Source organism: Sinohyriopsis cumingii, unplaced genomic scaffold (assembly GCF_028554795.1).
Source record: "Sinohyriopsis cumingii isolate HCF-2022 unplaced genomic scaffold, ASM2855479v2 utg001237l, whole genome shotgun sequence".
In the NCBI taxonomy this organism is placed as follows: domain Eukaryota; kingdom Metazoa; phylum Mollusca; class Bivalvia; order Unionida; family Unionidae; genus Sinohyriopsis; species Sinohyriopsis cumingii.
In genome coordinates, this window is record NW_028315973.1 from 1,399,597 (window position 1) to 1,425,791 (window position 26,195).

General features: G+C 33.9%; 1 protein-coding gene across 1 annotated transcript in view; it reads right to left on the reverse strand.

Moving 5' to 3' along the window:
• Positions 1-23,165, reverse strand: part of LOC149772708 (uncharacterized) — a 60,017-nt gene extending 36,852 nt beyond the window's left edge. Inside the window, exons 1-2 of the mRNA XM_089947452.1 lie at positions 23,011-23,165; positions 887-1,061 (exon numbers count right to left, since the gene is read on the reverse strand). Of these exons, the coding sequence (XP_089803578.1) occupies positions 887-1,000 (114 nt within the window). The 5' untranslated portion in view covers positions 1,001-1,061; positions 23,011-23,165. The remainder of the gene's footprint in view (positions 1-886; positions 1,062-23,010) is intronic.
• Positions 23,166-26,195: the final 3,030 nt, after the last annotated feature.

Here is a 26,195-nt window from a genome sequence, read left to right on the forward strand (position 1 = left end):
ACTCTTGTTATATGAAGTCTTTTTAAAGTTCCTAACGTATTTAAGTTATGCATCGACCAACATGATGGATGAATAGAACTCACTTTCCATAATGGGCTTTTGAGTTACTGTGCATAGTTTGGTATTCTGTTTCAAAAGAGTTTGCTGATGAGCACGTATTAAGCAGAAAACCAGTCTAGAACGTCCATAGCAATTTCAGTTTATGTGATATTTGTGAATATCTTTTATTTTACATTAAAAAAAATGATAACCAAAGATTTTTGTGTCAAAGTGATTAGGTTGGGTGTTTGTCATATTGAACCATGGAAGTAATGCAAGTTGAAGGGAGCGTGCATCCGTAGGTTTAAGAAAGTACAACATATTGACCAGGAAATGTTGTTAACTAGTGATTCATGTAGCTATTTTCAACTTTATGTCCTGGAGATCTGTAAAAGCGTGGAGGTAATATGAACTATTCTAAAACTGCATTGGAGTTGACACGAACTACTCTAAAATTGCATTGGAGTTGACACGAACTACTCTAAAATTGCATTGGAATTGACATGAACTACTCTGAAACAGCATTGGAATTGACATGAACTACTCTGAAACAGCATTGGAATTGACATGAACTACTCTGAAACAGCATTGGAGTTGACATGAACTACTCTGAAACAGCATTGGAATTGACATGAACTACTCTAAAACAGCATTGGAGTTGACATGAACTACTCTGAAACAGCATTGGAATTGACATGAACTACTCTGAAACAGCATTGGAATTGACATGAACTACTCTGAAACAGCATTGGAGTTGACATGAACTAAGCTAAAACTGCACTTTAGTTGACACGAACTACTCTAAAATTGAATTGAGGCTCTTTAGGTGATCGTTTAGAATACACACCCTGGACATATCGTTTGCATCCTCCATTTGTGCCGCTGCAGTGGTGAATATTAAGACAATGGACAGAAGCGGAAAGAACAGGAAATCAGCTGCTATTTTGAACTGGCGGTACATTTCGGGCCGATAATGATGATCAGCCAAACACAACGGCGATGTGTCTCAGGTTAACCTTGATCTGAAAGAAGGAAAAAATCTTAAAATATTATTTTTAATGCTAGTAAAAACTAACTTAGAATAATTATGTCAATGTCGATACAATACGTCAATTGATCCTTTATTAACTGTAACATTCATTTTTGTGTAAATCCACATTTTCTGCAGATACATTATGACAGGCATATTAGTGAAAAATAATGACAATGATTTTTACAATATGGTAAATGTGGTACGATTGAAACTGTAGTATATCATGTTCTATAGCCTGCCAATAGTGATTAGAATTTGCCCAAAGATGTAGAAAAACAATCAAAACAAGCCAAACTGTAAACGGAAAAAGACAAAACAGTTCATTTTCCATAATGCATTTGATATCTGTTAAAGTAATTCACCAAAAGGTATCATTCCATGACTAAAGTTAAATGGCAGATTCATATGAAGACAAAATATTGGGATCACCCTCGTATTTGAAATATGGAAACATTTGCCGTAGCAATACAGAAGACTGAGTATAAGGATTCTGTTATCCTCTAGTGCCAAGGCAAATTGCCGATAGAACATAATACTTATTTTTATATAAGCAATTCTATTATGAATCAATTATTTACACATTTCCAACATATATTGTTTCCAAAGAACTGAAAAGCATGTACTCAGTCGCCACGTACAATTCCGATGTTTCAGTATAGGAGATATCACAAAGTGTCAAACCAGTTAGAACCGGCCCAATCATGACAAAAAACGAAACAAAGCAAAATAAAATTTTAAAAATAGAACGTGTAAAAAAAGAAATTTAAAAATCCTAGCACATTCATCTCGCATTGGTAGGTATGACTTATTTTGGGAAGAAACAATATCTTAAAAATTGCTTCCATCATTTATCGCTCTCATCTATAAAGACATTTAATTTCATGAAAATGCATTTTAGAAAAATTCCACCTTGAATAGCATTTCGATTGCATTTTATCTGAAATACAAATTTGAGAAGAAAATTTTCTAAAGACTTGTGACGATAGAATCTGATATTTTCATTTTGTTTGCACTGATAAAATAGAACTGTGATGAACAGTCCTTACTTTCTTTATGCTTTTGACGTTGGGGTTGCTATTTAATTTTTTTCTTCTTGTCTTAAATTGTTCATAATTTTTAAGTCATATGCGATCTGTTTATATTATTTCTGGGTAAGATTCAAAATACAGGTCTGGTTTCACAATATTGAATCATAATATAAAAATATGGAGTCCTAGTATCACAATACGGAGTCCTAGTATCACAATACTGAGTCCTAGTATCGCAATACGGAGTCCTATTATCACAATTCGGAGTCCTAATATCACAATGCAGAGTTCTAGCATCGCAATACGGATTCCTAGCATCACATTACGGAGTCCTATGATTGCAATGCAGAGTCTCAGTATTGCAATATGGAGTCCTGATATTACAATGCATAGTCCTAGTATCATAATAGAATCATAGTATCACAGTACGGAGACCTAGTATCGCAATGCAGAGTCTTTGTATCGCAATGCAGAGTCTTTGTATCGCAATGCAGAGTCTTTGTATCGCAATACGGAGTCCTAATGTCATAATGCATAAAAAACCAACAAGAAGAAGAAGAAAAAAAAAAAGAAAATAAAAAACGAAACCCAAAATAATTCGCAGTAATTGTTGTGTATTTTTTTTTTATATACATTTGCATAAGTTTACTCCCGTCAAATAACTGAAGGAATTGTTATTTCGTAACAATATATCGTTTACATGAACTAGTACAAATGTATAAATTTACATCCGCATGTAAATTTATAGAATCTGTAAATCGCATAATGGTGACAGAATTACACACCCATGCAAGTTTGGCACAATGTTTATAGTAACAAAATGTATGGAGGAAATAAAACAAAGTATTTTTACATATACATTGTTTTACATGGTGTGCCAACTTTCCAGTGCGATTGTATTACGAAATGTACATATATTGTATTTATGGTCATATGTAACTATTTTGAAGAGATATATTTAATCCGTTTGTACCTACATATATTCATACAAACATTCAGCATGCATGTATACAATTTATCAGTGTCTGTATTCGTGATATTAAATATTATGTTATTCTGTGTTGTGCTATTACATCTCATATTGTACTTTATACGTTATGCGTGCGTGCGCATCTGTATGCATATTGTTGAAAAGAAGTTTGGATTGTCAAAAACATGCAATTAAATGAAATGACAAAAGCAATATTTGCTTTGCTAAAGAAATCTTGTAAAAAGCATTTTGTCTGTCTGGCTTTCACGCATGAACATGACTGCATAACAATGCGGTTACATGTTTAAAAGGAAAGACCAAACGGATGAATTATATTAATCGATTTCAGTGTGTGATACCTAATTGCAATACAATACCATACTCTATATTTGTTTCAGCGTCATATATTTAAGATTAAAGGGAAGTTTGTGGGGGTTTTATAACATCAGAGCAGACAGACCTAACAATAAAATATACAATCTATAATTGTGAATTTTATCTCTTTATAAACACACTGCGAAGAGTGCATTTTTGGGTTACTTTTTCCATGATACTTACTTCTCTCAGTCACATATCTGGGTAGGTTCTGAGGGTCCAGAAGACATTCTGTATTTCAACTAATTTTCGAAGTAGGAAAATATGTGCAAAAATTAGTCTGATGATGTTTAGTTTCTTTTTTTTAATCTTCTTTAGTATATATTCTATTATTCCTTAATGCTCATGTGTAGAATATACTTAGTCGGATTCTTTGCCGTATGCCTTTCCCAATGACACGATTAAGCAGCCGATCTGGACTATCTTGCACGGGTATCAAACCCGCGACCGTTAGTTTATGCGTCTAACGCTCAAACAACGGAGATACCGCTGCTCCCGTTTCTATGAATAATTAAATTGTATCTCAGGAAAGAACAACAAAGCTGAAGCAGAAATGTTCAATTTTTCAAAAAGAAGGAAAATATTCATAGGTTTTCGTTCTATATTTTTAAAAATAGAACTCAGTAAATAATACAACTAGATGTTTGTTTTATAGAATAAAAGAATATTCAAGGTAAACACAATTTTATAAGTTATCTTTCCGGTGAAACAATCGACAATAGTGCAAAACGCAAACATATTTCTTTTTCTTCTTCTTATTGCAAAATCCCTAGTAACCACCACAGGTCTTGGACCCTATAGCTGTCAATTTCCAAAACGAGGCTAATGATATGTAATATACATTAAACGGTTAAGTGTGTATGTGAGCGTGATTTGGATTTTTAACGTAGCTTTTACAACTGTTTAGTCATATGGCTTCGATGTCTTCAGTGTGGCAGATTATAGTGATGCCTAGCACTGGGACATCATGTCGCAGACATGTAGCATGATGTCCACCCAGTTACATTATCCTGACACCAGGCCGCTTAGCCAAATACTAATTTATTAATGCTAAGCGCCTAGCGAGGCACCTGTTAGTACCATTTTTATAAGTTTTTGGTATGACTCGGCCGGGGATAGAACCTACGACCTCCCGCTTCCGAGGCGGACGCTCTTAACCACTAGGCCAGCGGAGCGGTCTCAAACGGTTAAAGGCATGTCACTAAATACACCCATATGTTTTAGGTATCTATGAATAATGTTAATGTTGAATCGTGACATCTGAAGTAGTTATGAAGTAGCCAAGTTCTATTTATCGGATAATATAAAAGTGAATAGAAAATACTACTACTACTACTATGACAACGACGACGACGATGATGATGATGCTGATGATGATGGTGATGATGATGTAGATTAAACGGTTCCTATAAATGTGTCTTGATGAATTCTTCACAAGGAAATCAATTCAAGAACGTTAAACATGCATTTACACACTTACCAAATGTTTATTAGACCACAGTATTTAGAATTTTTGTATGACGTATAAACAAATAATTTCTGAGAATCTAATGATTATATTTCCAATTACTGTGTTCCAAAATTACCTGCATGGTAGCCGTAACTTCGATCAAAAAATGTTTCGTAGTTTGTATTTATCTGAGTTTCAGAATCATTAACAAGGTAATAAACGTAATTTAATTTTATAACATACATTTTCAAAACTACGGCAGGTAGTTTTGTATTCAACCGTATCCCTCCCGAAAATCTTGTTATTGTCGTTCTTGGAATAAATTCACAAATTTCAGGATTCAGGATAGTTAAGTACTACGTAAACCACAAAATTCTTATGAACAGTGATTAATTTGTCATGCTCTCTTCGTATTGTTCCAACTTTTTCATCAGCACATTTTAAAATATAAAGATTTCAGCTTTTTAAGACCCATTCGGCTATCCATATCTCATTCTCGCATATGGAACGAACCTAAAACATCCGTTTTGCGATATTGAATTATATACATGGTCACAAGCCACATGCGATGATCCTCTACGCGCTTTTGTCGGATTGTATCCGCTTGGCTTGCGACAACGGTTGGAATAAGGAATTCCTTATAACTTTATTCTAGCAAGATTTACCGACCTTTAGTATTATTCTCCTAAATCAGAAAATAACTTTCTCATTCAAAGCGGATTGCTATCAAAGTTTGTTTGAATGCGTTGAAAGGAATTTTTCCTCGCATTTTAACGAACATTGAAAACAGTTATTTAATTGTACTTGCTTTGAAATTAAATTTGCAGTAGATCCCTGTTGTTTTGTTCTTGCATGTTCCAAGCCGTTCCTTTCTACTTAACATTTGGTGTATGATGCATCGGGAAACATTATGAAGTTACAAATAATTACAAATTCAGTTTACTGTGGTATAACGAAGTACAAGTCCACAAGTTTGTATAAGTCAGATTTTCTATGAACCCTATTTTATATCAGTTTATTAAATAACCTTTGAATATCTATATTCAAAACGTGTCAAGTAAACGAAAACGGATATTAAGTTATTTGTTTTAACGTTAATGACGCTGCCTGCGATTCTTCATTAAAGACATTCATTAAGATAAAAAATTCAAAAGAAAACCAAATGAAAAACAGACTTTATTTTAGGCCTGTAAGTTCATGCAGACAGTTATGGAAACAGAATACGAAATAGTTCCAAACACATAATCAAAATGTCATGTTTTACATTACTTTGGACTAAAAAAAAAAAACTAATGAAATTGTAGCAGCGTCGCCGTGTGCAAGCTGTGTAAATATGACGTCATTTTATTATAATTTGATCTAGTATTATATACATGTTTAAAAATGACACAATATTATTATACTACAGCATGAAATACCGCGTTATATCGCGTATGGCTGAAGGCGTATCTTTGCAGCCCGATAAATAGCATAATCGGCATTCAGCACCCATGCAATGTCTATCCGGATCGCAGTTACCTACTTATTTGTACCGATGGATATGATACAGTTCTGGATTGTGTTCAGACGAAGCAGTGGAGACATCATTTTCTACAGAATTTCCTGTTGGTTCATTCTTCGCAGAGATCATCAAATTAAGAAAAATCCATAATTTGGATTGTTTTAATGGATGGGAAGCATAGTTGCAACTGTCTCATGAGCAATTTCACTCGCGTCCTCTTTGAAAACTTTCTGAAAGACCAAATTATTGTTTTACAATTTTACTAATCGCAATAACAGTTGCGATAAAATAAAAGATAAGGAAATTTGGAAAGTACTATCTACCATAAACCAACAACTTTTTTTGCGGAAAGGTCTATGCTATCAATATTTGTGTCATACTGAAAAAAATGCTTAAAATATTCATTTATCTCATTTTTTATGAACAGTAAACAACAGGGTAAATTTTTACAACATTTTTATATGTAATAGCCCTTATGTGAAGATAAATACATAGGTAAGAGTAGCACAAAAATGTACCCATACACGTTTAATTGATTTTCGATTGCTTAGACCCTGAGCTGTAACAAAAATTCAAAAGTTTCAATCGTACGACTTTTCACAGGCAATCATTCCAAGCAAATTAAATTTGATTATGGGATGAAGTATAAAGTCAGCCTTTTTCATAAGTGCCTAATATTCGATTGATTATACACCTACGCCTAAATATTATGGAAACGTATCGATGACTGTACTGGTTGGAGACCAATTATCGCCACTTATTCCTGTATTTTTTTTTTAACTCATCCACTATCGACATGAACTTGCTCCTTGGCAGTAGAATACACAAAGCAGGACCTTTAACAATATTTTTCCTCGTGTTAAATGTGAAATCAGCAACATAACCGTTACGTGGGGACCGTTAATTAGCACGGTGTTGGTGATGAACTTTACGGGAGAGTCAGTACCAATTGTCGCCACATGTTGAAAAATTATTGATCTACTCACACATGGTTATCAGATTAAATTTTCTCTTTCATTAAATGAAAATATAGTTATTTCTGATTAATATATTTTTAATTTGTGATGCTTTGTAATTCAAATTAATGTTCTTTACCAGTTACGAATTATGATAGGAATGCATGTAATTTTACTTATTCACCGGTTGAAAAAACGGATTTTGTTTTAACATTGTGTGACATTTAAATTTTACAATAATGCATACTTCTCTGCAGTTTTAATAAATGTATGGAAACAATGAAGTTTAAGGAGTCAAAGATATTTAATTTCACGTATAATTACATATGTAACATGCGTTTTACTGCCGAGAATTCGACTGTTATCATTACACGGTGAACAACGAGGTACGTAGTCGCATCATGTTTTACACCATTTTTTTTGTAATTAGCTGGCTGTCTAATTATAAATAATTATAAAAAAAATAATGACAAGGAAACCATGAAAATAAATACACAATTAAAAACATGAGTCGCATAAAATTATTTTAATATTTTCATAATATTTTGGAGAATATATATAACAAGAAAACATCAGTAAACCAACTATGATAAATTGTCATTATTGTATCATAAATAATTTATTACTGATTCAGTTCTTGTCACTAATAAAACTAATTTTTATTGTTCAGGCACAGGATGCTGATGAATTTTGTTTCATCTTATTTTGGAAAAAAATATAAAAGAAACACAACATTAAATAAATTATTATAAATTTTCATTATTGTAGCATAATAGTTTTTACAACTGATTTATTTATTAACAATAATTTAACTATTCTTCATTTTTCAGGCAGAGACTGAAGATGAATTCCGTGTCATCTTTGCCAAGGTTACCCTCTTCATTAGCATATATTCCAATACAGGACGGGTGGTACCATTGTGGACAATTGCCACATTGAACCTAGAATATATCCTTAGCCTCATCTTCAACATTCTCAGACTCTTTCACTGGTGGATCAGAGGACTTACACACACTATATATATCTAAATCAGAGCTAGATTTCTTTTTCTTTCCTTCCAAACATTTTCTTGATTTATTCTTCTCTTTATTCTCTTTCAGCTTTCTTCTCTAATCTGTCCTTCATACGTCCTTCTTTCAGTTCTTGCTTTTTCTTATCCTATGTTGCCTTTTCGTCTAACTTCCTGTAAAAATCATCACATGCTAGTACTTTTGAATGTAACACCAGGTTTGCTCTTCTAACTTGCGGTTTAACAGGCATTGCTGGGAAGATGTTAGATAATTGTTGAGGTATAAGGCCTTCTGCTACCAAGGAATTTACTCCAATGTAACTACCACAGGTTGGATAGACTGCTTTTGATGGCTGTAATTGTTCATCAGCAGATAGTTTTGCTGATGTGGATGGTTCACATGATGGAACGGGCTGACAAATCATTTTCAAATGGTGTATACCATTTTTTGTAAAGGTTTCTTTGACCTGATAAGTGGTAAACTGATCAAGGGCATAAGACAGCACTGTTGGAAACTTGGCTTTATTTAATATTTGATTCTTGTTGATGTAACCAAGGCTAACTGCAATTGAGGTGAATTTTGCTTTCAGTGGACCAATAATTTGCACATCCAATGGTTGTAGAATGTGGATTGTGTGTGGTGGCAAACCCGATAATTCAATTTGATTCTCTCGTGCAAGCTTGATGACATCTAGGCTTATGTGGCTGTCATGGTTGTCCATGATAAGTAGCACAGGTCTTGCTGATCCACAATGACGTAATTTTTTCCCCTTAAACCAATGAGTGAAGAGTGTTCCATCCATATACCTATTAGCAGAGTATCCAAATAACCAGGAACCTGGAACACCTTCCTTATAAGCCAAATGAGGTAAACATCTTTCAAAAATCAAAAAGGAAGGAAGAATTTTTCCACTTGCAGATATGCGTAAATGCGCAGTGATGTGACCAGATGTTGGTAACTGTGTTGGCCTTTGATATCAATAACTTTGTGACTACTTTTTCTTTTCCACTAAATCCTGTTTCATCGCAGTTGAAAATCTGATCTGGTTTGTTGTCTAATCCTAATCTGTGTAGTGTGTCGCCAAGAAGAGTGAAGTACTGATTCATCACATGCATGTCTGACATCCTGTTCCTGACTCGGTCCTGTGGCTCAGCATGTTTCTCTCATAGTTCAGGATGTCTCTTTTTCGGAATGATTTGTCGCTGGGACCTTTAAATAGAGAATGGCGCCCATTTTTCTTCATGATGGTAATTAGATATTGCCTGGTAATTTTTTCTGGTCAGCGAAAAACCTTGTTGTGCCGAATACTTCATATAATTGACCATGGATGATTCTTCATTTGTTGTTAATATCGGACGTCTTCGAGGGGCTTTTTTTTTTACCTTCCCCTTGACATGGTCTTCTACAGTTTTTCTAGGGACTTGGAATTACCTAGATGCTTGTGAAATTGTGCGCCTTTTCTGCTTTATAGATGACAGAGCAGATTGAAGTTCTTCCTTTCTATACCTCTTTGGCATCGGTTAGAATAAAATTAAGTCATTTATTTCTTGTCTTTACTGTTGTATGTAACAGTCACAAGAAAGAAGTTATTTTTATTGACAGGTTTTATATTGCTTGTTTTGATTTATCTGAGAAAAAATCATCATTTTTCTTTCACATGAATTATTAAAATTTTGACAATGAGGTATAATGATGCAAAAATTTAATAAATCTTAAAGTAAAATCCATTAAAATAATGTGTAGTGGAAAACACCTTCTAGATGTCTAAATAAGTGGACTAAAAATTATTTGTCAGCCGAATATGTTGTTTTTTTTTACAGTTGTTTCATATACATTTTTGATAACCAAAAGAAAGATAAATAAAACAAATATTAAATTCCAATTAGGAGGTTGGTTATTTTTTAATTGTCCCAAAATAGTAAGTATTTAATTTTACTAGTTTAGAAATTAATTGATATGGCCTGGAATAATTGATAGTTGCTTTCGTGTTGATAGTAATGGTGCTTGCGGTTCCATAGAAGGGTAACAGTTGTTTTTCAATGTAACATTTTCTAAAAGAGTTGTTACTCCCATTTTGGGAGAAATAAAATAATCAATGCCCCCTGGCTATTGGCCCTTGACCTTTCTTTGCAAGTAAACTATGGAGTCTGGAGACACCGTGAATGCTAGTGGAATTGTGTTAACAAGATCTGATAATAAATTAGAGATGAATGTTGCGGCCATGCTATTTGTTGTATTTATGGATAAGTGTGGGAAAAGGAAAACGCTTAATTGAGGATGCTTTATTGTGGAAATGTTGTAATTCTCATTTACAGCGTCTGCAATAAAAAGCGAGAAAATACATCAAAGTATGGTTTTATGACGTAGTTCTGGTTGACCTATGTATGCTAATTATACCACGTGACTCCTCACGTCAGTAAATGGAGGCGTAAAGGGCTAAAGTGGGGATTTTTGGTTATTTTTTTTTTTTTTTACATAATCGATTTACCTAATGCTTATTTTCGCTCGGACTTGTCAGCTTAAAATCAATCTTCTTATTTTCTAAACAGGAACCGAAACTTCGCGTGCGGGCGCGAGTTATTATTACTATAGCGACAATTGGTACCCGGCGAGAATTGGTCTCTAACCTGTATGTTGAATGACACCAAGAATCAAGTCATACCACCTTAATCTAATCCCGAAACTCATAGCTAATAAATACATTTTGGTTTCAGAAATTTTCTCAGTGTGTAACAATCCCATCTTTAATCATCCAGGGAGAAATACATTAAAATTAACTAGCTTTTACAAGAAGATGAAACTACAAGTGATTCTTTCCCAACTTTCAGAATCGTAGGGAAGCTTTCCCCAGAGTTTGAATCTTATGATCATTGCTGCATATAAATTACAGCTTAATTAACATTGGTATATTATTAGTAGCGTTATTCATGAGTACGCATGCGATTGAAAGTATACTATTTATAGTCTGGTTCACTGGCTATAACTTTCAATTTTCTTTAATTAGCGACATTGAAATGAATTACCAACACTGTTATTAAGCCACTCTTGCACATGCACCTGTTTACGATTGGCCAGATTTTTCTTTTTCACAGCTTGGTTTAGCAATTTTGCCTGAAGCTGAAATGTTTGGAACACAGTATTTTGAGGAATGGGACTCATATTGTGTTAAGGCTATTTAATAGCACAAGGACAAGACGTGATTGGCAATTCCCCAGTGTTAATGAAAACAACAGTCATCACATACTTTAAGAACATGTCTATTATATTAATCAACATCTTGATGAGGGTACATTCAGTGAAACAATCAGGTATTTGTTTTTGTTCTAAGATATATTTTTCATCAATTTAATTTATTTTGAGGCTTGGTATTTGTATCCAATAATGAGTAATATTTCAGTTCATTGTTCATTTTGGTTATTGATGTTGGATTATTTATATAATTAGAATATTTGAAGGAATAAGTTTTAGTTACATTTGTAAAAACATAATCCTAATGAAGATGAGGTTCATACTTTATTTTCAATTACATTCATGACATATGTTCAGTTGGTTATCTTATATATTTCCAACCTTTTGTCTAGTTATTCCTATGCAGGCACATTCGAGCCGAAATCAATAAATTACAATGTCGAAGATGAAATGAAGTAGGAACAACAACAAAAAAGATACGAACGATGCAAATTATAACAAATGCACTTTTCGTAAGTTTCAAATGTGAACCTTGATTGATATCCTTGATTCACCGTGTTTTGTCAGACTAAATATATGCCAACTACCAGGCTATAGTGTAAATGAAATCATATAGTGAAACATACTTTTTATATCAAGCGCATTGCTATATGATTTCATTTACGCTGAAGCTTACATTTAAGCATTAGTAGCATATAAAACAATCGATTTAGGGAAATATAATACATAAAAATGTACAGGAGAAATTAATAATAAATTATTATTTGTTGGCTCAATCCTTCCTAAAATAGCCGAATTTAAGTTTGAAATTGAAAACTACACAGCAAATCTAAGTTGATAAACGTAATAGTATTAGCAAAATTAATTGCCATACGTTGCCATTGTAGCCAGATTATGTACTCAGTTTGGATTACGACCAGATTATATGATTAGTCTGGCAGACATCTCTAGCATGTCAAAGACCCTTGGCAATATTCTATTGCATATTTTCACATTTTATTACTGGTATAAAACATAGGCACACTTTGGTATTTCAGTGGCATAAAATATTTAATACGTGATATTCATGCTAAATTATTTAATACATTTGGTTTGGATAATCTATGTAATCTTATAACGTCAATCATTCATACCTGCCTGTGTGAAAACGTTTTCCTTTTTGAGAAAGAATATATAGTTTCCGTCAAAAAGCCTCATCCAAGTTACAGAGTATCAGAATATCAAACTTGGCAGGATCCTATTTAAAAATAAAATAAAAATCTGAATAGTTTTCAATCCCACTCCCACCCCATACTGATGAATTAACAGTTTTGGTTCCAATGACAATTTAATGGCGAGCAACTCCGTGACGAAAAAAAAAAAAAAAAAAAGAAAAGGAAAAGAAAATATAAACTTGATGCCGAGTCGGAATGAGATTGGAGTTATTGCTTCCGGATCCGTTTGGTAAGTACAATATCGCCCGGAAAAGATATAAATTGCGCCTAAAAATGGCGTGGAAGTGAGACAACTGGCTTGCAAAGGAGATAAGCTTCATGTATTGGAGAGTAAATATAACAGCGGGAGACGTTATCTAATAATATTATCTACAACAAACTGTTATTTTCTCAAATATAATGGTACGGAAACTTTAATGTAATTAACATGAACCTATTTCAAAGATATAAATGTTGTTGTTGTTGTAGGGTTTAACGACATTTTCAGCACAAGATAGGCTATACATGGCGGCCAGTATAAATGGTGCAGGAAGAACCCGGGAAAGAACCACCTACCCACGAGAAGCTACTGGTAAGCTTTCTCATGTACCCACATTGGCCGAGCCAGAGACTCAAACCACGCAGACAGAGGTGAGATGGCAGTGATCCGTAACGGTGACCACTTGGCCACTCGGGGCCCCCATATAAATGTTGACGGACGATAATCGATGACGTGTGAAGAAACTATGAATACCTTTTACCATAAGCTAATCCCTTTCCATCGAAGTTTGTAAGGTCAAAAAAGATGTGTTATGTCTGTTTAGTATTACACAGGTTTTAAAAGTAGGATGAATAAGTATGTTTTCTGTTCTTTTATTTTAAACATTATAAATTAAAAAAAATTACGATGGGGAGAAAAGTGCTAGAGCCGGCAATGGCCTAAATACAATGGAAGCGAAGGATCGATATCTGAGTCATTTTCCTTGGATTGAATACTATCCGAGCCAGTTCATAGCAAAAGTCCCTAATAAGATGCTTTGACTACACAAAGGCCTAATCACAGGCAATTTGGTTATTTAATCAAACAACCACTTGATAGATTTAATTAGAATGCTAAAAGAGCGGAATATCATATTTACCCACGTCACAAAGTTGACCTGGAATTTATTGTGCTTTGAGCTGCTCGCGTCGAATTGGTTGTATCTTACGGCCTTTGAAGAAATATGAACTTTCACAATATGAATAAACTCCTTTATTAGTTCACGAAGTGTCCTAACAATTAAATGCATTACTGTCATTGAAGTAGAACTGTGATCGCAATACGTCTAATGCACGAGAACTGCGAGCAGAGAGGAGCACGTGATTGTGTTCAGCAATGTCGCACGTGAAGGAACAAGAGTCTATGGAAACAGTTATGCCGTGAGTTGTAGTGGTTCATGAACCCAAACAAGGACATACCCGTCGTGTTCATTCCGTATATGTTAGTGGCTTGAGTCACTTAAATGAGAAATTACAGAAACATCGAAATTTTATATAGGTTAAGATGTTGTAGTACTACTAATAATGCTATAACAATGCTACTAAAACCGTTATATACCCAGTTTGAAACTATATGAAAAAGTGAAATTTAGACACTTACCAAGCAATATTTAAAATACTCGAATTTCTGAAATCGTGTCAGTGAAATTTTTCCTTGCCTCTTATTCCATACATGGCTATAAATATTCTATTTTAACACTTTCTTAATTTGAATTGGATGCTACGTAGATTTTATACGTTTGTTGGCAGGATTATTGCAAAAGATAGGCATTATAGAAGTCAAAGTCTCGGGCGCATCGAAAAACAAGGAAGACACCGCTAATGCGAAATGAACTAGAATGACGTCTGTCGTGCAGATTGGACCGAAGGAATTTTCAGCTGCTAAAGTCTGCCACTGGTTGCAGGCTGACCACATATATGGAGTTTTCCGTACAAAACATTTTTTTCTTCCAAATGCGAACGTATGGACGGATAATCCAATATGCCAAATTAGTTCCCTGAACGAATTAACACTCTTAAACTTATCGTTTCTTTAAATTCTGCATCTAACATTTGTACACTGTAAGTAAATTAGTTATTGTTATATTTAAACATAGTATCATTATAGAATTATCAAACAATTACGTTATCATCACTTTTTATCGTTAAGTCAACTGATCATTTAAGTTATTACTGTTAACTTGATGCGATAAAAGGAATAAATCACATTCTGCATTACTATCCTAATGTTTCTTGTTCTGAATTCTTCAGCAATGCTTTACACAGACATAATCGACAGTTTTCTTTTTTTGACATGAGTATATGAAAATTTTAGATAGATAATCAGGCACATATATTTAAGAAAGCTACAGATTTCTACAGACTGCAATGGTACATTTTAGTTTCTCTTGTAAAGTGTTCATGATGATGTAAAATTATTTCAGGAAAAATGTGCGCCCGAATATCTGTAAACGGTATATTTACTGAGAAAGGGTATTCTTTACATGACGTGAATTTTATTCAGGAAACTTACTTTCTAACTATCTGTTTATCCTTGTAATGTATCATTTGAGATTAAATCAGAAATGAAAACCCTTAGGTGAAATGAAACAAAATGCGATTTATTCAGATAAAAACGAACTGTTGTTCAATCCAACCAGAAACCATGGCAAAAATCCTCAATCCTCCAAAGACTGATAAAATACTGGAAACACTTTATTACTTCAAGGTTGTTTCAACAGCTTGTAACGAGGACGACAAAAGAAGAACCAATACAATATTTTTGTTTCTTTTCCTATTTATTCCTGTTGACCTTTCCAGAACGGCATTTCATCTTTTTATTTATGTTTTGATGTTTTGTCTACTAATAAACTGCCCTTATTTGAGAGAATTTTGAATTAACAATGACGTATGTGTTATTTCATCTGCAATGTTAATTTGTAATTTTGTGCCTGACATGTAAGTGTGTATGCATTTTGGATTTTTAACGTAGCTTTAACAATCTTTCAGTCATATCGCTACGATGTCCTCAGTGTGTTAATTGATAGTGACGTCTAGCACTGGGGCATGATGTCCTACCCAGGCACATTATTCTGACACCAGGCCGATTAGTCCTAACACTAACCTCTTAATCTTGAGCGCATAGCGATGGCCTGACATGTAGGATGGCTGACATGTAAGACGATCACAGTTAATGCAGATGCAAACACCATACGCATTATATGCTTGCGTGAATAAAGTATTTTTGAATTCTTAAATCGTTCATATAAAGGACATTATTATTAATCCAACGTATTATGAATTCTTAAATCCGTCATAAAGGACAGTAGTATTAATCCAAAGTATCACGAATTTCTAAATTCGATATATATAAGACAGTATTATGAATCCAATGTATTAAGAATTCCTAAATCTGTCATATAAAGGACAGTAGTGTTAATAAAAAGTATTATGAATTCCTAAATCCGTTATATAAAGGATAGTAGTATTAATCAAAAGTATTAAGAATTAAAAAATCCGTGATATAAAGGACAGCAGTATTAATCCTATTTTTTTAATATATAAAACAGTAGTTGGATTGTTTTTATACTTTCTACAAACCTTCTGAGTTGCGGTAAAAAAGTGGGAGAGGGAGAAGGGTTCAGGCCGGATTTAGACACGATAAGGCCCTAAGCTATGGGAAGCTTGAAAGACCCCATTTGCTAAGTGTTAACAGAGAATAAGGTTGTGTAACAACTGAACCTGGCAGTTTTTTGCTAATGATTACAATGTAAAGGATGTAATTTATATAAAATATATTGTGTAGATAATAATAGCGAACATATGCAAAACATCAAGGGTTAAATTATTGCTTAAATATAAAGTATAATAAAACTGTAACAATTTTTTTATATACAAAATTCTGAAATTTTAATGGGCCCCTTCAGACTGCGAGGCCATAAGCTGTAGTTTGTTTAATTTATGCCTAAATCCGGCCCTACAGGGGTTGGAGGTAGGGTCATGGTGGAGCGAACAGAAAGATTGTAAAATGAAACACTTCGGAATTTCTAAACCTATCATATTACAAAATTCATTATCTAACTGATTCCTGAATTTCTTTACTTCAACCAAATGATTTCGACTCCTATTTTTTTCATCATCTTCTGGTGTTATGTTGATAGAGGGTAGTTAGTGTGTGGATTTTAAAGATGGAGACTAGGATAAAATCACAGACCATAGACAACGAACCTCGGAATGTCAACAACGAAACCTACGTGTCAACGATAATGAAAGCGCGATCTTTATGTCTCATGTGCACAGACAATGCGTCACAAATGTTGTCTCGCTGCAGTATTTTCTTTCCGAAATGATTCCTTTTCAAAGCCCCGCCATGTCCCAAATGTTTTAATAACAAGTAAATCATTGCTGGCAATATTAACTGTATTATTGTTATTTGTTGTTTTGAGGTTTAAAGCCATTTCTCAGGGCAAGACAGGCTATACGTGGCGGCCAGTATAATTGGTGGAGAAAGAACACGGGGAAACCCCGGTTCGAAGCTACTAGCAAGCTTTCTCACAGACCCACATTGACCGCGTCCGAGACTCGAACCCACGAGGTGAAAGGGCAGTGATCGGTCAAGGCCAGCGCTTTAGATCACTAAGCCATTCTGGGCCAAAGTTTAATTATAGCAGCAAGTGCAGGTATTCTGAGAAAATATTCTATTATTACTTCGCCTGTGGACACAAATTAGTAGACAGTATATGGAGACTGAAATTTACTGTTTATTGATTTAATGTAAAGTAAAGCGATAACAAAATAAATTTTAACTTTTGATAATGACACATAACCACCCCACACTATAATTATTTGCAGTACCTGCAAATAACCGGAAACAGTTATCGTTCTCTATTTCAAGCACTTCCTTCGAACACAAGACGAATATCATCCCCAGAGGGCCAAATATTGTATGGAGGGTGTAAATATTGAAAGAACTTTGCCTTATATAGGGGAGATAAATATTGGAAGAACTTTACCTTTTCATTTTGAAGGATAAAGTTGTTTTTTTCTTATAGAATAAAAAAAATTGATCATATCCCTGGCTTGGTGAAGAAATAATTTTATTAATATGTTACTTCGCCAAAGTTCGTTTAAAGTCTTCGATACCAATCTTTTTTTTTTTTTTTTTGTTTAATTTAGTCACACCATTATTGGAGACTCATCTATCAGATCCTAATGTGCCTGACATGGATTACATACGTGTTGATTTACATCAGCTCTGTTGCTACAAATTTTAGGTCCAGCCCCAAATGTACCTTTAATGCAGTGGCGTACTAAGGGTAAAAACTAGCGCCCGCAGCGACGACGATGGCCCCGCAAACGATTTTCCTGTAATTTAATTTCTATCATTTGTTTTGGCGTCCCAAGATCTCTTTTGCCCGGGGAAATCTCTCCGTCAGTCCCCCCCCCATCCCCCCCCCATTCCGTGCGCCTATAGATTTGTTGGAGGTCACAAACTCCCCTTTTCCAAGTTACCATATAAGTATTCTTATTCTTGCTGATATAATCAAGACGGAAAAAGGCAGCCAAAAAGTATGCTTTCAATAACGATGGCTACCATTTTTGGTTCATTACTGTTCTTAATCATCCAGACCATTAGTTCCCATTCACAGTTTCAGATAAATACGTTGCTAAGCGGTTATTTGTATCCTTCATCTAGGGCTGTTGGAATCCATTTAATTTTCCTGATGTGATTGTGACAAAATAAACCTTATTTAATATTAGTTGCCTTTCACCTTTTCCGTAATCCCCAAAAAAGATTAAAAAAAGCAATTAATGAACCTATTTACTAGCTTGCAATTTATCTTGAAAGTAATTTTTTTCCCCGGGAATTAACAATTGTTCATAGTCAAGGCTTAAAACTTTGTTTTACTCCTGGCATTAATGGTAATAGCGGAAACACGATAATGTCTGTAAATACGTGTGAAATGAAAAAGAGCATTAATAACACTAATTAACGATATAGCTGATAATATGCTAATAAACGATATTTGCTGATAATATACTAATCAACAAAATTCTACGATCACTTGTACCTATTCATTTAAAGAAAAGCGACCGTGTACCATGGTGCAGAAAAACAACCTGCATTAACTAAGTTTAATAAAATAATTTATTATTGGTTTCGCTCCCGTGGTTTTGAGTAAAAATGTTATAAATAAAATAAATACTTAGTTTCTTCAAAAATGATCGAGTACATTATTTTCCTAAATTCTTTAACAATTCAGATTTCCATATTTTGTAAATTTAAACGTGTTTATACTCAAACATCCTATGAACAAACGATCCCGTGATCCAACGGTCCTGTGATAAGACGGTCCTGTGATCAACGTGTTATGATCAATCGTCCTGTGATCAACAGACCAATGATCAAACATCCGGACACAAAGATGGAAATAAAACAATTATCAGGGTGAAAAAGCATCTATTTTATCAGGGTGAAAAAGCATCTATTTTATCAGGGTGAAAAAGCATCTAGTTGATATTTTTACATATAAAACGTATACATATTAATACATTCATCACAGCAGTAACTTAAATATAAAAGTATTACAATTTCCATAGCACAAAGGTTCAAAGTAAAGACGTATAATTATACCAAATTAAAGGAAATTATGTCATAAGATACTAATCAACTTCAGTGGAGTTCGTAATTTAGAGCGTTCACCATTTGTTACACCTAGCCACCGTACCTGACCATGATTACTTATTTTGGCAGCATCAGCTCTCTAGATGTTCTTTCATTGTAACGCGGTTCCTGTTATAAGACGGACATGGTCATATATCTCATTTCATTAAGTAGTAATTAAATTATGCATATCATGTCCTTCATTATTAGGCAGACTCACTATAGGGCGGTTTACATAATGGTTCCCAAAGACCGCGTTAAAATGACTCAGTACTGCACTATTCAGTTAATGTACCAAACATTAGTCTCAGTAACTTTCAGAAATAGTGCACATGATCAGAGATTAAAAACGATTTGTGCGTTAACTGCTTCTATGCAGTAAACGGTGCACATCTTCTAAAATACACGTGAAGGTTGGCTAAATCTTGATTATTAAGTTGCAAATGACTTTTTCGGCGGATCAGATTGTACTATTGTTTGATTTTTCCTTTTTGGATAAACGCCATTTACCTGCGTTGATTAGTAAATTATATTCGGATAAACCAAAAATGTTTAGTTATATGACAAACATTGGAAATGCAAACAAATATTCATTAGCCAATTGACCATTTTAAATGAACTTGACATAACATTTTGGAATAAAAGATATGTATCGAGTTGTTTGAATAAAGTTAAACTTTAGTTCTTTTCGAAATCATGGTATGATGTGTAATCTGATTAAAGAATTTAAGAATATGTTTTCAGTATTGCTTTTTTAGACTTCAGTGTTATGCATAAATCATATATCTTTGTTATGCATATCGTGACATGAATTTATTTTACCTTTATGTGAAGGCTATACGTAACGTATAAGAACCTTGTAAATAGCATCATACTGAATTTATTAGAATGGTACTATTGATATACATTTTTCATATTACATCGACGTCTCTAACACGTAAATGAGAGAAAGAACGCGTAGCTGTGATCTGTCACAGAGAATATATCTATCCCAATAAATTAGTCATCTCTGTATTTATTAGAAAACAACTTTGACAAGTAAGATTACACCGTAGCGTTCCCTTACCATGATAAGTCTTTGTAAAAGTTGTTCATTCACGATACATTTTTCTTCAGAAAATTATGGAAAAGTCCATCACATCCCAACCTAACTGATCTTAACTGGCAAGAATACTGAGACTAACTGGCACGAATACTGATACTAACTGGCAAGGATACCGATACAAACTGGCAAGAATACTGATACTAACTGGCAAGGATAATGATAATAACTGGCAAGAATATTGATAATAACTGGCAAGAATACTTATAGTAACTAGCACAAATCCTGATAGTAACTGGCAAGAATACTGATACTAACTGGCAAGAATAATGCGAACAATTTTCAGTTGAAATATATAAAAACGCAAAATTTGGTTCATATGAATTACAGATTATCTTTTTCTTTATAGACATTTATATAAATTATGTAAATAGAAGCACTGTGAGAATTATTAAAAAACGAACCAACGGAGAGAGTTGCGTATCTTGTGGTTTTATATTTATTTATTTAATAATACCATGAAGCTGGAAACAAAACATGCCATAAGTAATTTGCATTAGTGCCGTATAATACTGAAAAAAAACTGAATTGTTCATAGACGAAGACCATATAAAAACCTTGTCCTTCCCCAACAACAATGTAACATGTTTTCTCTGACTACTGCTACTGCTACATTTTCTCTTGATGATGATGATGATGATGATGATGATGATGACATACAACGACTATGATGATGATAATAATGATAACATTATTAAACGAAGCCTGCTTAATGTCTGGATAAATCGCCAACTATGTTTTCTTCTACAATTCAGTAAGAGAACAATGTTTGCTTCAAACATTCACAATGATTGCAGGACCAATTAGTGTACGCTCTAACGGCATTCATTTCTCTTATTTTACAGCTACGAGCTATTCACACAGGGGTAGCATTCGTTGCCTTAATTCAGTCGCAATATATTAGTCCCTCATTTATAACGACGATATGGTCAGGGACCCATTTTAATTGCTAACATTTTGTTTTATCATTTCATTTTAGTTAATTTCACTTTAGTTCATTTTCTATCTTAAGGGAACCAATTATAATGTTAATTTAAAGCATTGAAAAATCTGTTTTATGCTTAAAACTCCTTCAAGACTCAACCTTGCTGATGTATTACTCCGGACAAGCTATCTTCATTTATAGCTTGATTATTCTGTAGCGCTCGTGAAAATCGCGATAAAAAGAGAATACTGTATATAAATAAATAAAGTAAATAAATAAATAAATAAAATCACGATGAAAACAGTTATCTGTAGTTGGTGCATTATACGGAACGGATAAAAACTGCAATTAAAATGGCAATATTCCATTCACGACTTCTCATAAATGTATATTGTACCCCAGTCGATTAGTTTCCGTCAAATATATTTAATTATTTAGTACGTTTACCAACTACTAGCAGTGACTTTGTCCTTACGGGATAAAAAGTTAAACTAGCAATTGTGTGTAGCTTTTTATCTACATACTTAACTCAGATTAAAATAATAGTAAAAAACACAAAAAAGAAAGACACACAAAAAGCAACACCCCACCAAACAAGAAAAACAAAAACTAAACAAAAACTACACTGCCTGAACAAAATATATAGAAATCGGTGGATTTTGAAGATGCATATGTGTTTCAAAAGAAAATTTCAGAAACAGGTTATAAAATAAAAAATGCATAGGCTGAAACGTATTCTTTTTCTAAGTGTGTAAGCTGTAATCATTCCATTTTGAAAAGTAAATTTAGAGAAAAATATATCTGCTCTGAAATATTACTTTTGGAAATGTTAGTCAAATATATATATATATATATATATATATATATATATATATATATATATATATATATATATATATATATATATATATATATATATATATATATATATAAAACTTCATTACTTACCATAGTTACCAAACTATACAATTGCTTATCATTACTATTTCGTCAAAAATATGTGAGTAGTGTCGAATCTTTTTGAAAGAGTCAACGTTACCTTTTTATAACAATATCAGGTTTTCTTTTCCCTAAGATTGATGATACAATGTAAAATGCCCTTATTTTCATTCGTATCTCTATTTGAAAATATTTTATACTAATCAAAGAGCAAAGGACAAAAATTGCACCACAAAAACATCTACGAAGAACAAAATTACTTTGTAATCGCATCTGAAGAGAATTTTAGAAGTTAACACAGAGGAACTATATTATTTCACAATGAAATCCTAGTAGAAGCTAGAAGCTTGATTTCAATTTGATAATCGAGCAAATTAATTCGGATTTCCATAATGAAAAATTGTCAGAACTCTCTTTTTATCCCATTTTTAAATAAGGAATGGAATGCAAGACAGCATTTCTTAAAGGCACCTTGCTAGAGATCGAAAGAGCAATATAAAATAACTGTTTTAGTGTAGAAGAAAAATAAGATCATGCAGATATTCCAAAATATTTGAGACATATCTTGATAATTCAATATCTAGTTCCGTGGCAAAAATGGGTTTTAAATTTACTTACTTGTGTCTATCCTCTGCTGCAAATAGCTGCTTCTTTCTCACAAGTACCTGCTTTGAATCAGTTGTTCGCGCTATGTCCTTTATTATATAAAGCTATCACTGCGGGGGCTTACAAACTACCACACCTATATATTTTCTTTCAAAATGCGCGGTGAAGTAATCTATAGCCTATAATGCGCACTACACCTTGATAACGCGTTCATTACATATGCAGCAATGCAAACGGTGGGGCGTTGCTAAGTAAACATGTGACATATCCCTAATGTCTGCAGTATTCTTGCCTCATCAATAATGAGTGTAGCTATGGAAACTAGAAAACTGGCTTATCATTTCACACTAGGCTAATGGATGCCGAGAAAGGAAATTTCGGATGTAATGTAATTTCAACTTATTTCATTACTAGAAGCGTCAAGATACAGCAGGAGAATGTTACACCTTTTTGTTTGTTGTCCGCAGAGAAGGACTCGCAGCCTTCAAAGTTGTCATCTGGTTGATAAAGAGGCCTATTACACCCCCCTAAGCCAGAAAATGAACGCATCAATAATGACAGAGAGTTCTGTTTACCAAAACTGTAATGCCGCAAGAGAATGACCAAGATAGCTGGTCTAATTTGTCCAGTACCCTTTGTCTGATGTCAAAATCGCTGTTCATGAAAAAATAATAGTTAACGCTTATCCTGCACTCAGTGGCGTACTGAAGGTAAATTGCGTCCGGGGCGACGATAAAGGCCCAAAGGGGTTTTGGTGCCCCAAGACTTTTGGCGCCCGGGGAAACCGCCCTGTCCACATTGAACCTATTATTACGCTACTGCTTGCACTGCTTCAGTTTTCTGAAGAAGTACATCGACGATTCTGGGAAAAATGTATTTATATGTGGGATCTGGATTACCAAATACAATTTCATTTTCTGACATGCCGATTGACTTTTTGCGAGAAATATTCATTGTAATTTTTTCCCTGACTTTTTGTTTCACGAAACTCAGAACGATTGGATATGAATTTTTGTGAGCTTTACATTTACGTATTATCTAAGGGCCATATTGTTGGTAACTGTATAAATGGGAAGATATCATTTTACAGGTTTCTTTTGTTTCATATTTATATTGGTACAGCAATAATTCATTTGTACATTCATACACAAAGTTGTCGTTATATATATTTGAAGATAATAGGACAGAAAATCAGAAATATATGAATAAATCATCACATTCCGATTACGCTAACAGATTAGAAAAGAGACCATGATATATGATGTGCTTGATTTTTATTATAAAAAAAACATTCTCCATCCTCCTGAATGTTTATATATATATTAAAAAATAAACATTGAGGAGGATGGAGAATGGGTTATATATATATATATATATATATATATATATATATATATATATATATATATATATATATATATATATATACTTTAAATCAATGTTATAACAATTCCCCCACTATTTTATATCTCATTATGAGCATGCTGCTTAGGTTCACTGGCCAGGTGAAACTGTAGCCTGTCTGTCTATAGAGGCCCACGTTTCCTCACCACATCCTATGTTAGCGCGTGATATTTGCTGGAGACATGTCTCTCTACAGTGTGCAGGAGCGGATCCAGGAATATCGTTTAGGGGGTGCGTAAACAAGTAGGAGACAGGTCAATAGGGTGACGGACCACGTGGCTCCTGCATTTTAAGCATTTCCAATAAATAGCCATCTACTTGTAAAGAAACACGACTCTAGGTAGCGTTAATGCTGTTTTCTCTCTCATTATAAAGGGGGTGGGGAAAAGTTGAAAGTACTTGAGATGAGGCATCTCTGTGAGTTCAGCTCTCACGACAATATTGTTTATGTATAATAATTAGCGCTTTTAATATACAAACAGAATGTCGAGATCACAAACTATAGACAATTTTCATAGCTGGCTTTAACGAAGACGCAATTTTCGCCTTTGCTTCCGTTGTCTCTTGCTATCCTGTGTGTGTGTGTGTGTGTGTGTTGAAATTTTAACGTAGCCTTAACAGTTTTACAGTCATATCACTACGATGTTCATAGCTGGCTTTAAGGAAGACACAATTTTCGCCTTTGCTTCCGTTGTCTCTTGCTAACCGTGTGTGTGTGTGTGTGTGTGTGTGTTGAAATTTTAACGTAGCCTTAACAGTTTTACAGTCATATCATTACGATGTTCGCAGTGTGACAGTTTATAGTCACGTCTGGCTCTGGGGCATCATGCCGCAGACATGCAGCATGATGTTCCACCCAGACACATTATCCTGACATCAGGCCGACCAATCCTAATACTATCCTCTATTCCACACCAATTTGTCATTTTATGATTTATAGGGTTTCAAATAGTCGAGAATACGTATAATGAATGTACTTTTGTTTCATCGTGGGAACCACTTATATTAGATCTCGTGTTACTACAAGCCACAAATTCAAGACGCAAAAAACAACGATAATTTTGTGTGAACAATACCACTGCCTTCCAAAATCACGAACTTTTCTACTGGCAAAGCTGTCATTTGTTTGGACAAAACAAAACTCAATACCCACGAAAATATGTGTTTGAAATAGAATCTGACATTGCTGAACGGTCTGAAACTTTTAATACACATACCCAGGGATTGGCCACGTGATGCACCCAGTTCTCAGGTACTTTTCTCGGTGTTTTGTTCTCGGCGATTGATACTTATAACTTTTTGAATATATCTGTGTTACAAATAAAACTAAAAAGCAACTTTAAAGGTGTCCTCCGCATAACGTATACACATATTGCTAGTCCCGTTTAACCAGACTCTCGCGAGCTATTTTATTTAAGATAGCCTGGTAACGTCAGAACGAGGCTTTTCGAGACTGGAACAGTTGTTTAGTAGGCTGGGAAGATGAGCTGATGTCTTATACAATTGTGATGGTAAGATAACGTCATACATATGGGCATTTTCAATGGCTGTTTAAGACACATCTCCTGTATCGGTAGCGATGTTGAATTATTTACATTTGAAGTTTTCAATATTTTTTGATTTGTTGTCGACAGAAGGTATATACAGGATATATGTGACCTTGAGTGAGATGTATTTGCAATTTTACTTCGAAAAACGTTTTACTCTTTACTGAAACACCTTCTATCGATAACAAAGAACAGTGAAGCCTTTTTACCAGACCCTCTATGGCAAATCTCTTGCACAGTTACGGG